This window comes from Populus alba, chromosome 6 (genome assembly GCF_005239225.2).
Source record: "Populus alba chromosome 6, ASM523922v2, whole genome shotgun sequence".
Classification (NCBI taxonomy): Eukaryota; Viridiplantae; Streptophyta; class Magnoliopsida; order Malpighiales; family Salicaceae; genus Populus; species Populus alba.
In genome coordinates, this window is record NC_133289.1 from 19,261,384 (window position 1) to 19,274,661 (window position 13,278).

Consider the following 13,278-nt stretch of genomic DNA (forward strand, 5'->3'; position numbering starts at 1 on the left):
GTCTGTATAAGAAGATGTATAATCTTACTCTCCGTTTCCTTAAGGCTTATAAAGCAACTTCAGAAGCTCTGTGAAGGAAAACTCTAACTCTCCTTTCAAATTCAGCATGGTGTCTGTTGAGCCACTCTGAGCAACTTCATTAAATGTAACATACAGTGTTGTTGTCTCCCTCCAAGCGTACAATGCGAACTGGAAAGGATTCATTATCTTCTTTCCTTCAAGTATATATCTGCATTAATTAAACTCGTATAATCATAAAAAAGGAAAATGGAAAAGAACTGGCCTTCTTTTGGGTACGAAGTAAATAAACAAAATCTAACTTCATCAACCTGGAACCAGAAGCAGCTGCAAGGAGAAGTCGATAGTGCATATACTGCGTATAAGGAGTTCTGCCATCGACCACACACAAAATCCATTTCCCATCTATGACATGTAATCTGTCCTTTTCAATGGCTCTGAGCACTACATACCCACCAGCCTTTTCCTCTCAGAAGAGGTGAGGTTTCTCCTACAAACCAGTTCCGTTTATCACAGCTCTTAAGATTCTCTGACTGCATTTTCATTTTTAGATGAACTGTGCATGGCATGCCCCCACATAGCCTCTTCATGGTTTCTTAAATCAGAACAGTTGATTCATTGTCATTCTTTAAGTTTTTACCCGTGACAGAAAATTGATTCTGATCAACAGCTGCAACACTAGCACTAATTTTGTTTTTGTACTCGAGAATGTCCTGCACAAGGTACCTGCTTGCATGTTCAGCGGCTGTTGCAACTAGTAAGAGATGGGTTTATGCCAACGGAACATGGGATTAGAGAAGCATCACAAACGTAGAGGCCTGCATGCCACAGTAGCAGGAGTTTTCGGGTCGAAAACCTGACCTTTATGGTTGCATACCCCACCTGAAGAATCTGAAGATGCATTACAACCACCTAAAAGATGAACTGCTGTGCTTCTGTACCTAGACATGAAAAGGATGCCACCGAGTTTTTTTGGTCAGCTTTTTGAAAAGCCACGATTTTTCGTGGAAGTAAAGGATCCTGGGGTGGATGAAAGCAGATTTTGTCCGTGTTCTTTTTCTAACATGATTTTCCATTACTTTCATCATATCCATTGCATTGAGAATGATAGATTGGCTTAAGCCAAGACCTATAAAACGTTTGATCCTATCGACAATTCCCATGAAAGAATACTTGTAACCAGTTGGCCAGGTATAAGTTGTAATCCCTTTCAAACAACATATACGGATAAGCTCTTGGAAGTATAGCACTCTGCAGTGAAAATTAAATTGGTTAAGTGCTGGAGACTCGTATAGAAGAACATCAGCCACTCTAATGTTTGTTTTCGTTTCATTCAGTTATTTTAAGATTATACGCCTGTGTGACTAAACATAAGGGCAGTCAATTAATTTCATCTCAGCCATACCAATCACCTTGAGTACATCAGCATCCAAAGTCAATTCAAAAGGAGCACTTCATATCAAGGCAAATGAACATGTTAGACGCCATCTCACCACTGATCAGCCTAAATTCCAGTTTGGTTTTAAAGAACATTATTTTCAAGTGACTAGCATAAGACATTAATGGATACTTTAAAGTTTAAACCAATTCAAGTGTTTGCGCGTAGAGAAAAGTTGAAACCTGGACTGTAAAACCCAATGAAGAAGTGTGAGATGAAGAGATAGATGGCCCTGGCCTATCTTGGAAAGGGTATCTCTGATAATTGCTTTCTGTTTAATCCATAACATTCAGGGTGCAGGCTTCCAGCAACATAAGCGAGATTATTGCCATTACAACTGAATCCAGATCCGAGTATCTGAAACCTCATCCTTCATCTGTGACCGGAAAAGTATCTCAGTTGTGCCCAAAACTCCAGCTGGGGAAACAAGTTTCGAAATTGTTAAATATAACAACTAAAATTTATAGACTAAATCCAGAACTCTTATTTGACTTTTTCCTACCTGACAGAATTACCCAATCGGATGTTATGTAGTCAATCTCATTTATGTAAACACGCCATCTTCTTTTCTGCTAATTCCGCCGGGTTGGAAAATTCCATGGGATTCTTGATGACATACTGAACTTGACATTTTGTCCTTATAGTGCATCCTGCCTGCAAAAAATAAATTCTGATGAACCACAGGATTTCCTTACACACCATATTGTTCTCAAACCTTGAAAATGTTATGGTGGTCTCAAGTTTTGAATCACATCTACGCAATATTCAAGACAGAAAAAAAAAAAACCTTATTGTCTAAATAATATTAGAAATGGTGGAAAACATGCCTGTATTGCTGATATTAGATAGTTTTTATCGGTAGAATTTTTGGCGTTGTAAGGACACCCAGCAAGACAATTTCCACAGGCAAAGCAGCTATTAATCTGCTCAGGCCTTGGTGGATTAGAAGGAGGTTCTTCAACATCAAAATTCACACTTAGCTTTACAGAACTCTCAATATTTGCTTCAAACTCTGCTTCAGCTATTTCTCCCATGACTTTGGCTATAGGAAATTTGACTGAACTGCTTTGAATTCTCAGCATTGCTGCAGCAGAAGACTCACAAACATCCCAATCTCTTTCCCATTCCTTTGGCCATTTTAGATTCCTTCTAGCACGAATTGGTGTTGGCAGCATCACTCCAGCATTGATGAGGGAACCTCCACCAAGTCCACAAGCCACTGCTGCTAAAGAATCATTCTGTTCATGTAACTAGAACTTTGTAAAGTCAGTGATTGACTGAACTCAAAGAGAGATGGTTAAAAAAAATGCTTTAATTGAGCTTAGGAGTCCATGAGTTTAGAATACTCTTTCACTTCCTGATGGCTTGAAGGTGTTTTTTGTGCAGACATACGAAAAATATGTCGAATTACATTGTTGTGTCATGTCCTTAGCACTTGTGTCAAATGTTTTTTATAATATTTTATGGCTTCAAATTCTAAGAGACCAAACCTAGATCTAGTTACTTTATTTTCGTTTTAAGCAAATAAAATGTACACAAAACAGTACAGGTGACCCTGAAAGAGAGAAGGATAGGAGAATGACCTGAAATAAAGCATCCTCTGGTCCAAATCTGATGCCTAAGTTCTGGTTCTGATACCTCACAGCTGACATAATCTTCCAGATGTCAGTTGGGAAATCCTCTGCTTTCCATCTCCGACCTTTCTCTAGCAGACAAACCTTTATTCCCGCCGTTGACATTCGACAAGCAGCAACAGAACCACCATATCCAGACCCCACAACAATAGCATCATAATCATCTCCTCTGTCTTCAGGCCTTAGTTCTATCTCTGCTTGTTTCTCCATTTTTTTTTATTACAGAACAAGCAATCAAGGAGTAAATGGGAATATATATCGTACTGACCAGAGAAGAAAACAAGTGCGAAGAACAATGGGAGAATTTCAGTTTTAGATTCAGGTAAATTTATATATACCGCCACCATTAAGTAATATAATTTTATTCTCAAACGAAGGTTTTAACTTGACGCAGGAGTTGGCGTGAAAGAGTAAATGTAAAGATTGCAGCTGAAAATTCAAAGAAGAAAGCATTCAAGACAGGCTGCTTTGGATATTCAAAGCACGTAGCTGCTAGATATAGACTAACAAGACAGTGATGTAAGCGTATCGAAGAGTATGATATTTCTGAAGTGCTATTAAGAGACGTTTGCTGAGAAGTAATTTTTATTTAAAAAAAAAAAAAAATTTAAAAAAATTCGAGAAAAAAAATTATTTTTTGATATTTGATAGTGTAATAGAAAATAAGTTAGAAATATTTTTTAGTGTTTGATTATGTCATAGAAAATAAGCTGGAAAATAACTTATTAATGTTTTATTTTTCTCAAGTTTATTAAAATAATAAGAAATAAATCTTACAAATTAAAGAGTTGAATGAGAATGAAATTGAAAAAAAAAATATAATTTCATAAATTATTTTAAATCAAATAAATAATGATCAAAATAATAGAGATCAAATCTAAAAAAAAAAAAAAAGATGAAGAAATTAAAATAATAATAATTCACATTTCATAAATTATTTCAAATAAAATAAGTAATAATCAAAAGAATGAGGACTAAATTTGATAGATAAAAATTTCAATAAGAAAATGATAAGGAAAAAGCAAAAAACAATTATAAAAATGAGGATCAAAGTTAATATAAAAATTAAATTTTAAAAGATAAAATTGAAAAATAAATATTCAAAACAAAATATATATAGCAATCAAAAGTTTAAGGATCAAATTTGATATAATCAGCAAATAATATGACATTTCCAAATTTTTCATAACTTTCAAAAAATGTTTTTCATCTAAATTTTTTCAGAAAAACACATTTTCTTGGAAACCAAGCCAAATTTTTCTTTGACTGAATAGTGTTTTCCATTGATCAACTTTTCTAATAACAAATAAACACAGAAAAGTTTGCAAAGTTGTTTTCTGAAAATCATTTTTTAGGAAACAAACATAGTCTTACGCCACTAAAGTGTTATTTACTGTTGGATTGATAGCTTTTTAAAATATTTTTTTATTTTTAAGTCAAATAAAAGATAGTGTTTAATATCTTGAAATAAAAATTTTATAATTTTTTGATGAAATTACCGTATTATACTTAAATTTTATTAGATAATTTTATAGGCTCGGTTTTATATGGCACCCGTTGTTGTAAATAGTTGAGTTCGAAAGACCCTCAAATTAGTCTTGGACGAATGTTTAAGAAAATTTTGTTTTTTTTTCTAAAAAAAATTTGTTTTCAATTTAATTTCAGAATATATGCTGTATTTTTTTGTATTTAGGGCTTTAATTCTCCTATTTTATAAAAATCGAATTTGTTCTATTTAAAAAGCTATGAACCTTTTAGAAAAGCAAGCCATATTAAGAGAATTATTTAGTAATAAAACACGAATTAAGAAATTTAAACACGATCCTGCAATTTAATTTTGAAATTATCATTGTTTTCGTAAAGGGCATTAGACGCATCGGAGTTTCTTTTGCGTGTCTATTTTGTAATTTAAACAAATCCGCAAGTAATTAGATGAATTAATGAGCGGGTTTGGTAGCCGTAGAAAGTAGAAACTCGCCGCAGCATCTACACCACAGAGAGAGAAACATTACTAGCGTTAGATTTTTTTTAAAATATTTTGTATTTAAAAATATATTAAAATTATATATTTTTTTATTTTTTTAAAAATTATTTTTTGATATTAACTTATTAAAATGATTTAAAAACATCAAAAATATTAATTAAAAAAATTTAATTTTTTTTAAAAAACACTTTTAAACCAAAAAAATTTTAAAAACAAATAAGCCAAGACAATTTATAATTTTTTAAAAAAACTTCAAATTAGTCTTATATTGTAACACACAATCATTGCCAAAACGAAAACTTTATCAATTCATTTTGAAAATTGTTTGTTTAGAAGAATTTTTTTTGGTTGCCGTGGATGAGATAAAATCTTTTCAACATTAAAAATACTAGGGTTAAAAATTCAAAAATCCAAGTTATTGATTTAATTAATAATTTAAATAATATAAAAAAATACAACAATAATAAATAATCTAACATGAAAAAAAAAAAGACAATAGTATCATAATCATCTCCTCTGTCTACTGGCCTTAGTTCTATCTTTTCTTATTTCTCCAATTTTTATTTTTATCCCGAAATAAGCAATCCAGGAGTAAATGGCACTATATTTATTGTGTGAAATCATGTAAAAATTATATGATTTTTACAAGTTAAAATATATTTACAATGTGAAATCATGTAAATGTAATAAAAAATTGATTTGAAATCATGTAAAATAAGGTGAAATCATGATTTAACTACCGATTTAATGATTTTACAATAATTCCAAAATTTTTTTTTTTTATTTTCCTCATTGCATAACATTATGTTTGCTAACTGAAGTATAAGCTTTACAGGCTCTTGTAGCCATGGATTCAATCAATAATCCAATGACGAATGAAACATAATCTTGCTTAAATCTTTTTTAACAAATAATTTTTTTTTTCTATTATGAGACAAGACTTTGAAAAATTTCATTATATAAGAATATTTTTACAGATAAAATTAATAAATTATACTCTAAAGTCTGATCTACCAAATGTTTATGTCAAAATATTATAGTCTTTTAAACAAGTTTATAATATTATAATTTTTCTATATAAAATTCCATAACTTGTCTAAGATATAATCTAATAAGGAATCAAACTTCAAGATTAAAAAAAAAGCTCTATTTTGAATTGTTTGATTCATTTGTTTTAGTTCATTAAAAACCTATAATTCTTTATTAATCCACTTATTAAGATTCATGATGTATAACAAATAATATTTGAAACTTATAAAAATATAATAATATCTATAAAAAGCATAACAATATTTAAAAGTGATATATTATTATTCATCAAGATAAAAGACATTAAATAAGTTAAAATTATCACTATAGATAATCATGTATTTGAAGGAAGTATTGAAATTGGTGTTAGCCAACCAAAAAATATAGGTTTTAAAACATAGTTGTTTTTAATGTATTTTTTCAGATGTGAGTATTACCAACTACTTCTAATTTTTTCTCTTAGATTTTGTGCGGTAGGATTTACCATGCAAGAGTAGTACACATAAAATTACTTATTGTTTGTGTGGACAATGCATATATATATATATATTTATGTCATTATTTGGAACATGGAATGCAAGTAACCTGAATTGGTTTTAAAATACAAACACAATTCGCAATCTATGAAAGATTTATGGATACTGTAAAACTCAATTAATTAAGAAATAACTATATCAGCAAGGAGATTAAGAGTATCTCAAGATTTGTGACTAATATGTAGCCATCCTTTTATTAAGAAAATCCCATCTAATTTACATTTATTTTAGATGCCGCAGAAGATTCACAAATATCCCAATCCCTTTCCCATTCCTTTGGCCATTTTAGATTCCTTCTAGCACGAATTGGTGTTGGCAGCATCACTCCAGCATTGACCAGGGAACCTCCACCAAGTCCACAAGCCACTACTGCTAAAGAATCATTCTGTTCATATAACTAGAACTTTGTAAAGTCAGTGATTGACTGAAATCAAAGAGAGATGGTAAAAAAAAAAGAGCTTTTAATCGAGCTTTAGATTCCATGTGTTTAGAATACTCTTTCACTTCCTGATGGCTTGAAGGTGTTTTTTGTGCAGACATACGAAAAATATGTCGAATTACATTGTTGTGTCATGTCCTTAGCACTTGTGTCAAATGTTTTTTATAATATTTTACAGTAACTATTAATATATCGTATAGCTTCAAATGCTAAGAGAGCAAACCTAGATCTAGTTACTTTATTTTCGTTTTAAGCAAATAAAATGCACACAAAACAGTACAGGTGAAGAGAAGGACAAGAGAATGACCTGAAATAAAGCATCCTCTGGTCCAAATCTGAGGCCTAAGTTCTGGTTCTCATACCTCACAGCTGACATAATCTTCCAGCTGTCAGTTGGGAAATCCTCTGCTTTCCATCTCCGACCTTTCTCTAGCAGACAAACTCTTATTCTCGCCGTTGACATTCGACAAGCAGCAACAGAACCACCATATCCAGACCCCACAACAATAGCATCATAATCATCTCCTCTGTCTTCAGGCCTTAGTTCTATCTCTGCTTGTTTCTCCATTTTTTATTTTATTTGTATCCCCAGAATAAGCAATCCAGGAGTAAATGGCAATATATATCTTACTGACCAGAGAATAAAACAAGTAGAAGGAAGTTTGGAGAATTTCAGTTTCAGATTCAGGTGAATTTATAGCTGAATATACCGCCTCCATGAAAGCGATATATAATTATTTTCTCAAATAGTTCAAGGAGGGTTTTAACTTTATGCGTGAGCTGGCGTGAAAGAATCATATATTGAGACAAATGCGTGTGCACAAGAAACCTTGATTTATTCTCCGTGATGATACATAGACATTCTTCATTAAAAATTATGAAGAAAAACAACTGTTTTCTTCTGTAAATAAAAGACAGTAGTACGAACAAATAATCTAGGTTCCGAGGTTTCCAGCCACTATGTCGTCAATCCACTAGCACAAGCTCGTGCATTTGAATGCAAACAATGAGAACCTGAGACTATTCTTCTAGATAATAAAATTCTTACCGAATTCATAGTGAATAAACTATACATTACACGAGGTCTGTCTGTCTGTCTGTCTCCATAAACCCTTATAACATTGTTGTTGAAACAAAGAGAACCACGTGTTTCCCTTAGAGAACAACGTATAATAATCTCTAGGTCAAGAAGCTATATAGTACACATAGACTAGGATCTTTTGTCAAAAACAATACCTAGCAAGAAAAAGTTCAAGCATGTGTCATGCATTTACATCTCAAATAACAAACTAACTCAAACTGTAGCAATTTGAACAGATTTTTGGAGGGCTTGCAGAAGGCTCCTCATGATTCTGGGCTCACCAGGAGGTGATGCATCTTTTAATGTTCCATTTCTTATGGCTCGGAAAACCGGACCTGAATCACTTGTAGCTGGGAAAACCAAGCAATCTATGTACACAAGGACCTCAGTCTTTCCATCTCCAACTGTTATGAAACCCAGCCTAGTTCCACCTGGTATTTTGTCTACCTGTTATATTAGATAACGTTAAGCTATTAAGAGAAACATTTTCTTGATCTTCATATTCTTTATCTAAGTACAGTACTGGTGACTAAAGAACCTAGTAAAAGCAAATTATATCCCACACGAATGCCAAGATTAGGAGCAAGACAATGAAATGAAAACATTTACATCATCCTAATCCAGTGAGCTTGATTATAGTAGTATAATCTAGACAGCGAGATTATCTTCTCGTGGGATGCTGGCCAAGGTTGTTAGGAATAAGGTCAATTCGTGAGTCGTCTAGGCAGGTAAGGAGAAATTCTAAAAATTTTCCCCACGTAGATCTGTCCAATGGATACAAGCGGCATGCAAGTTCAGCACAATCGAATTGTCTTTTATCCAAACAAAACAAAGAACATTACTAGTTGTCAGTTAACAATAAATTTCATAATCTGCCGAAGCCAGGCCCTACGCACTATATATAAGTTGAAATTGGTTGGAAAAGGCAATGGCAAATATATAGACCTCCGATCTTAATTCCATTGCTGACCTCTAACCTGTTCATTCTAGCCCTTCTAGAAATCCAAATGTGCTGTTGCATATGTCAACTTGTATCTTAGAAATCAAGAAATGAAGGAAAAAACTAATAATCACCAACCTTTAATGGCACAGGAAGCGGCAGATTCGCTCCTTGGCAAAGACTGTTAGCCCACTGGCATTTCAAACAAAAAAGGGTATCATAAGAAGAAAATATATACATATTTATTACTCAATTAAATACATAAAATTCAACCGCCATTTCACATCATTAAATTTCATCTTCCTTTATTGTTTTATTCGCTAACCAGATTTACGAAAGTGGCTGCAGTGAAAATAGCTAAGGTGAAGTGGACTAAGTAAAGAGTACTGTATATTTAATTAACCTGGAAAAGCAAGGTTTCAAATCTCTGAAGATCAGTATTGCCAGGCAATTTCAAGGTCCCCAAAGAGACACCATCTTCTCCGTCGTTATCAGAAGCTACGATGCCGTCATTTTCAGGGTTGGATTTAGGGACTGGTAATATATTCCGGTGGCTGTGAAGTTCAGGCAGCCTAGAGAAACGGGTTTTGCAGGCAGCAGAAGCAAGAGACGTTAGAGGAAGGAAAGGTGGAGGAGATGGAGAGGAGAGTAGTTGTAGATGAGAAGTGGCACAAGCAGGGAAGAGAATTAATGGTGTTATTGCAGAGGCCATTAGTAGTTAATGAAGAAGTGAGATAAATTAACAGAATGGAGATTGAAAAGAAGTTGGGATAATGGAGGGAAGGGAATTGGATAAGGGGACAAGATACGATACAAGGAGTCTTGTGATGTTTTGAGGTAGGGAACGGCCCACTAGCCCTCTCTAAACTGATTTCTTAGCCTTGTATCTTTCTGTGGTTTTTTCTTCAATGGCTTTAATAAAGTCACAGGTTACAACAACAAAACACTAATACTAGCAACAATTACATGTTTTTTCCTTTGAAAATTAGCAAAAAATAGCCAATGGTAGTTCCATCTAACTCCTTAAGTTTGCTAGGACTTTATAAGCAAAAAAGTTCATAGATTGGTTAAATGAAGTCGAGAGAATTTTTTTAATATAAAAAGGTTCCTAAGCAAATACGAGTTAAATTAATCACAAGTCAGGCATCTTTCTAGTGGGAATAGTTGAAGATAACGTGGGAAAGGCAAGGAAGATGAAGAAGAAGACGAGGTAGCACTTCCTTTGTTTTGATTATTCTCAAACCCTATACCAGAAGCTTCAGACGCCAAGGCAATGAGTAAGCTTGCAAATGATTGCACTAATAATTTCTACCGGTTAGCAGCTCAAAATGATATGGTAGAAACAAAAAAATAGTTAGTAGTAATGTATCTTAATAGTACGAAGCGGTCTATACAAGAGGTATTATGCCTTCAATCTTTATGGACAGTTTCTAAGACTTATAAAAGGGCCTTGACAATAGAGAAGTCGCAAGCTGCTAGGAATATAATAGAGGCGGTGGGTGTGACAATAACCAGAGGGTTACCACCACACAACCTAGGCCAGCTCAGCAAAAAAAAAAAAAAAAAACAACGGGTCATGGTTCTGGTTTCAAAATTCATTGTTTCAGGTGTGGTGAAGTACTCGACTTATGGGTTTGTTAGCCCAGCTCGGAATACGTGGAGTGTTAGCCCAATATTGTAAGGGCTCGTAGAGCATGAAACATTCCCCAAATATTTAAAGGTAGTGTTAGGGTTTACATTTAAATCCCAAATATATAAACAGCGCTTTGCCTCTCTTCATATCTTCCATCGCCTCTGGAACCCTGATAACTAAGATCACAGGCAGGTGGCCCTGAACAAGCAAGCATGGTGCACGTCTCCTTTTACCGAAACTGTAAGCTACCCACCCCTCTCTGCTTCATCTTTCATTTTTTTTGTCTTTTTTTCTTTTCAGTGTCGAAAACAGTTACCCCCTTTTGATTTGCAATTTAGCTCTAGATATTTAGTTTTTGTAATTTATTTTATGTTTAAAAAAAAAATTATCGAGAAAATAATTGAAAAAGGATTCATGATACTTTATTTGGAATTTGGAGATTTAGCATTAGTAGCACCTTGACCTGTACGTTCATGTTGAACAGTAAAAGTGAGTACAGATAAAAATGTGCCAGAATTTGTTAGTGTATTAATTTAATGTATTAGTAACATAATTAATGTATCAGTAGCATGATTAATATAATTGATGCATTTTTGGCTTAGTTACCAATGGAAACTTGGTTTGATTGAATTAGGTACGTAATAGGTCATGATTCTGATTGAATTTAATTATATAATAAAAAATAGATAATGGTTCTATATTATATATATTATATGATAATAAAAGTGAATGAATAAACATTATATGATAATAAAAATGAATAAATAAAATTATGGAGAAAAATTATGGCGAACATTATTCTTAAAAAAATAAAGAAAGAAAATAGGACGCGTAGCGTAGCTTGTGTTAGTCACATTTTATCAAGAATCAACTTTTATTTAAAATATTTGTAACACAATTTGGATTACAAGACAAATTTGCTAACTAAGACTTAAAATAATATATTAAATTGATTTATTATTTATATAAATAGTTAAACTAATCTCAATAATTTAGTTGTTTTGATAAATAGTTATAATCAGTGTTTATAAAATATCACGAGTTTATTTTTTAAAAATACTTTTTTTTCTTTATATATAATAATTAAAGTAAATAATTTTAATAATCATAATATTTTTAAATTAAGAGAAAATGTGTTTTTTAACCAAAATTTCATTTTTTTTATGGCTGAGGTTTGTTTTGGACTTCGAGGGGCGGCACAACAATAACATATTCGGATGATTCTTTTCAAGTAAAAATTTTATGCAACAATTATATCTTCTACTGTGACACATTAAAATTTAAAAAAAGAAGAAGAAGAAGAAGAAGAAGAAAGTTTCAGGCTTAGCCCGATTTGGTTATAGGCTTATAGCATTTGAACCAGCCCAAAGTATACAAAGAATTAGGGTTAGGGGTTAGGGCTTTGATTTTCTTTTAGACGGGGAGAAATCTTGTAAATATAAATACAGCAATTATAGCTCCTCACCGCCTCCCTAGACCCTAACTGAGTTCGACAACGAACAGAATGGTTCACGTCTCCTTTTATCGGAACTGTTAGTTGCCTCTCAATCTTTTTTTTTTACCTTTTCACTATAATTTCAACATATTTTGTATTCTAATCAATCCCTGGACTCTTTTTGTTGAGTTTTAGCTCATTTTCTATCTTCGTTTCTTTGTAAACTATAAAGTAAGTGAAACATGGAAAATTTGATGCGCATTATTGTATTTAGAATTCAGAAAATTCAGCTTCCATTTCTCTGTCCTCAATAGAGTTTAGCATCTGAGATTTGCATTTTAATCTTGATTTGATGATTTGAATGTACTTGGTGTACCACTAGATTTTGGCGTCTGGATTTTGAATAATAGAAGTGAGATATTTGTTTTTCGTTTTCATATAGATGGGAAAACTTTTAAGAAGCCAAGGCGTCCTTATGAGAAGGAACGTTTGGATGCGGAGCTGAAGCTTGTCGGAGAGTATGGGCTCCGTGCCAAGAGGGAACTCTGGAGGGTTCAGTATGCTTTGAGTCGCATTCGTAATGCTGCCAGAATGCTTCTCACCCTTGACGAGAAGAACCAGCGCCGTATTTTTGAGGGTGAGGCGCTTTTGAGGAGGATGAATAGGTATGGGCTTTTGGAAGAGAGCCAGAACAAGCTCGATTATGTGTTGGCTCTCACCGTCGAAAACTTTCTCGAGCGCCGCCTCCAGACTCTTGTTTTCAAGGCTGGTATGGCTAAGTCCATCCACCATGCCAGAGTGCTCATCAAACAGAGGCACATTAGGTAAATAATTGGATCTTTCTCTTATGTTTTCATGTTATGTAGGCATACAACCTATGCAAGTTAAAATGCTCTTCATGAATTAGATAAATTTTATCTTAAATGTGCAATGCATTTGCAACATATGTGTGTTGTTAGTGTTGAAATTGTGCTTTATGATTTTCCCGATTCCCTCTGTTTTCCCAATGTTGTGATTTTACTTTATTATAAAATGTCCTGACTGCCCTTTAATCAGAATTAGTATCCATGTTAAGGTCATGTGATTTCAGAGGCTTAAGGTCTGCTGTCTT

General features: G+C 33.1%; 4 protein-coding genes across 6 annotated transcripts; 1 reads left to right on the forward strand and 3 right to left on the reverse strand.

The window, feature by feature from the left end:
* Positions 1-2,056: 2,056 nt before the first annotated feature.
* Positions 2,057-3,436, reverse strand: LOC118037009 (uncharacterized). 2 transcript variants are annotated; one of them, XM_035042885.2, is made up of 3 exons: positions 3,040-3,436; positions 2,280-2,694; positions 2,057-2,106 (listed from the first exon to the last, which is right to left on the reverse strand). In XM_035042885.2, coding segments are annotated over exons 1-3 (678 nt in total). In that variant the 5' UTR covers positions 3,301-3,436; the 3' UTR covers positions 2,057-2,104. The 2 variants fall into 2 exon arrangements, with proteins under 2 accessions (XP_034898776.2, XP_073265764.1); XM_073409663.1 differs by having other exon boundaries at positions 2,280-2,706.
* A 3,306-nt stretch (positions 3,437-6,742) lies between these two features.
* LOC118037011 (uncharacterized) lies at positions 6,743-7,936 on the reverse strand. Its single transcript, XM_073410210.1, has 2 exons — positions 7,386-7,936; positions 6,743-7,036 (listed from the first exon to the last, which is right to left on the reverse strand). Exons 1-2 carry the CDS (start codon positions 7,644-7,646, stop codon positions 6,851-6,853), a joined length of 447 nt encoding a protein of 148 aa, XP_073266311.1. The 5' UTR covers positions 7,647-7,936; the 3' UTR covers positions 6,743-6,850.
* A 228-nt stretch (positions 7,937-8,164) lies between these two features.
* LOC118037012 (uncharacterized) lies at positions 8,165-10,036 on the reverse strand. The gene is made up of 3 exons (XM_035042887.2): positions 9,503-10,036; positions 9,238-9,291; positions 8,165-8,606 (listed from the first exon to the last, which is right to left on the reverse strand). Exons 1-3 carry the CDS (start codon positions 9,809-9,811, stop codon positions 8,373-8,375), a joined length of 597 nt encoding a protein of 198 aa, XP_034898778.1. The 5' UTR covers positions 9,812-10,036; the 3' UTR covers positions 8,165-8,372.
* A 776-nt stretch (positions 10,037-10,812) lies between these two features.
* LOC118037013 (small ribosomal subunit protein uS4y) lies at positions 10,813-13,015 on the forward strand. 2 transcript variants are annotated; one of them, XM_035042888.2, is made up of 2 exons: positions 10,813-10,972; positions 12,610-13,011. In XM_035042888.2, the coding sequence occupies exons 1-2, from the start codon at positions 10,945-10,947 to the stop codon at positions 12,993-12,995; spliced, it is 414 nt and encodes a 137-aa protein (XP_034898779.1). In that variant the 5' UTR covers positions 10,813-10,944; the 3' UTR covers positions 12,996-13,011. The 2 variants fall into 2 exon arrangements, with proteins under 2 accessions (XP_034898779.1, XP_034898781.1); XM_035042890.2 differs by lacking the exon at positions 10,813-10,972 and adding an exon at positions 12,004-12,264 and having other exon boundaries at positions 12,610-13,015.
* Positions 13,016-13,278: the final 263 nt, after the last annotated feature.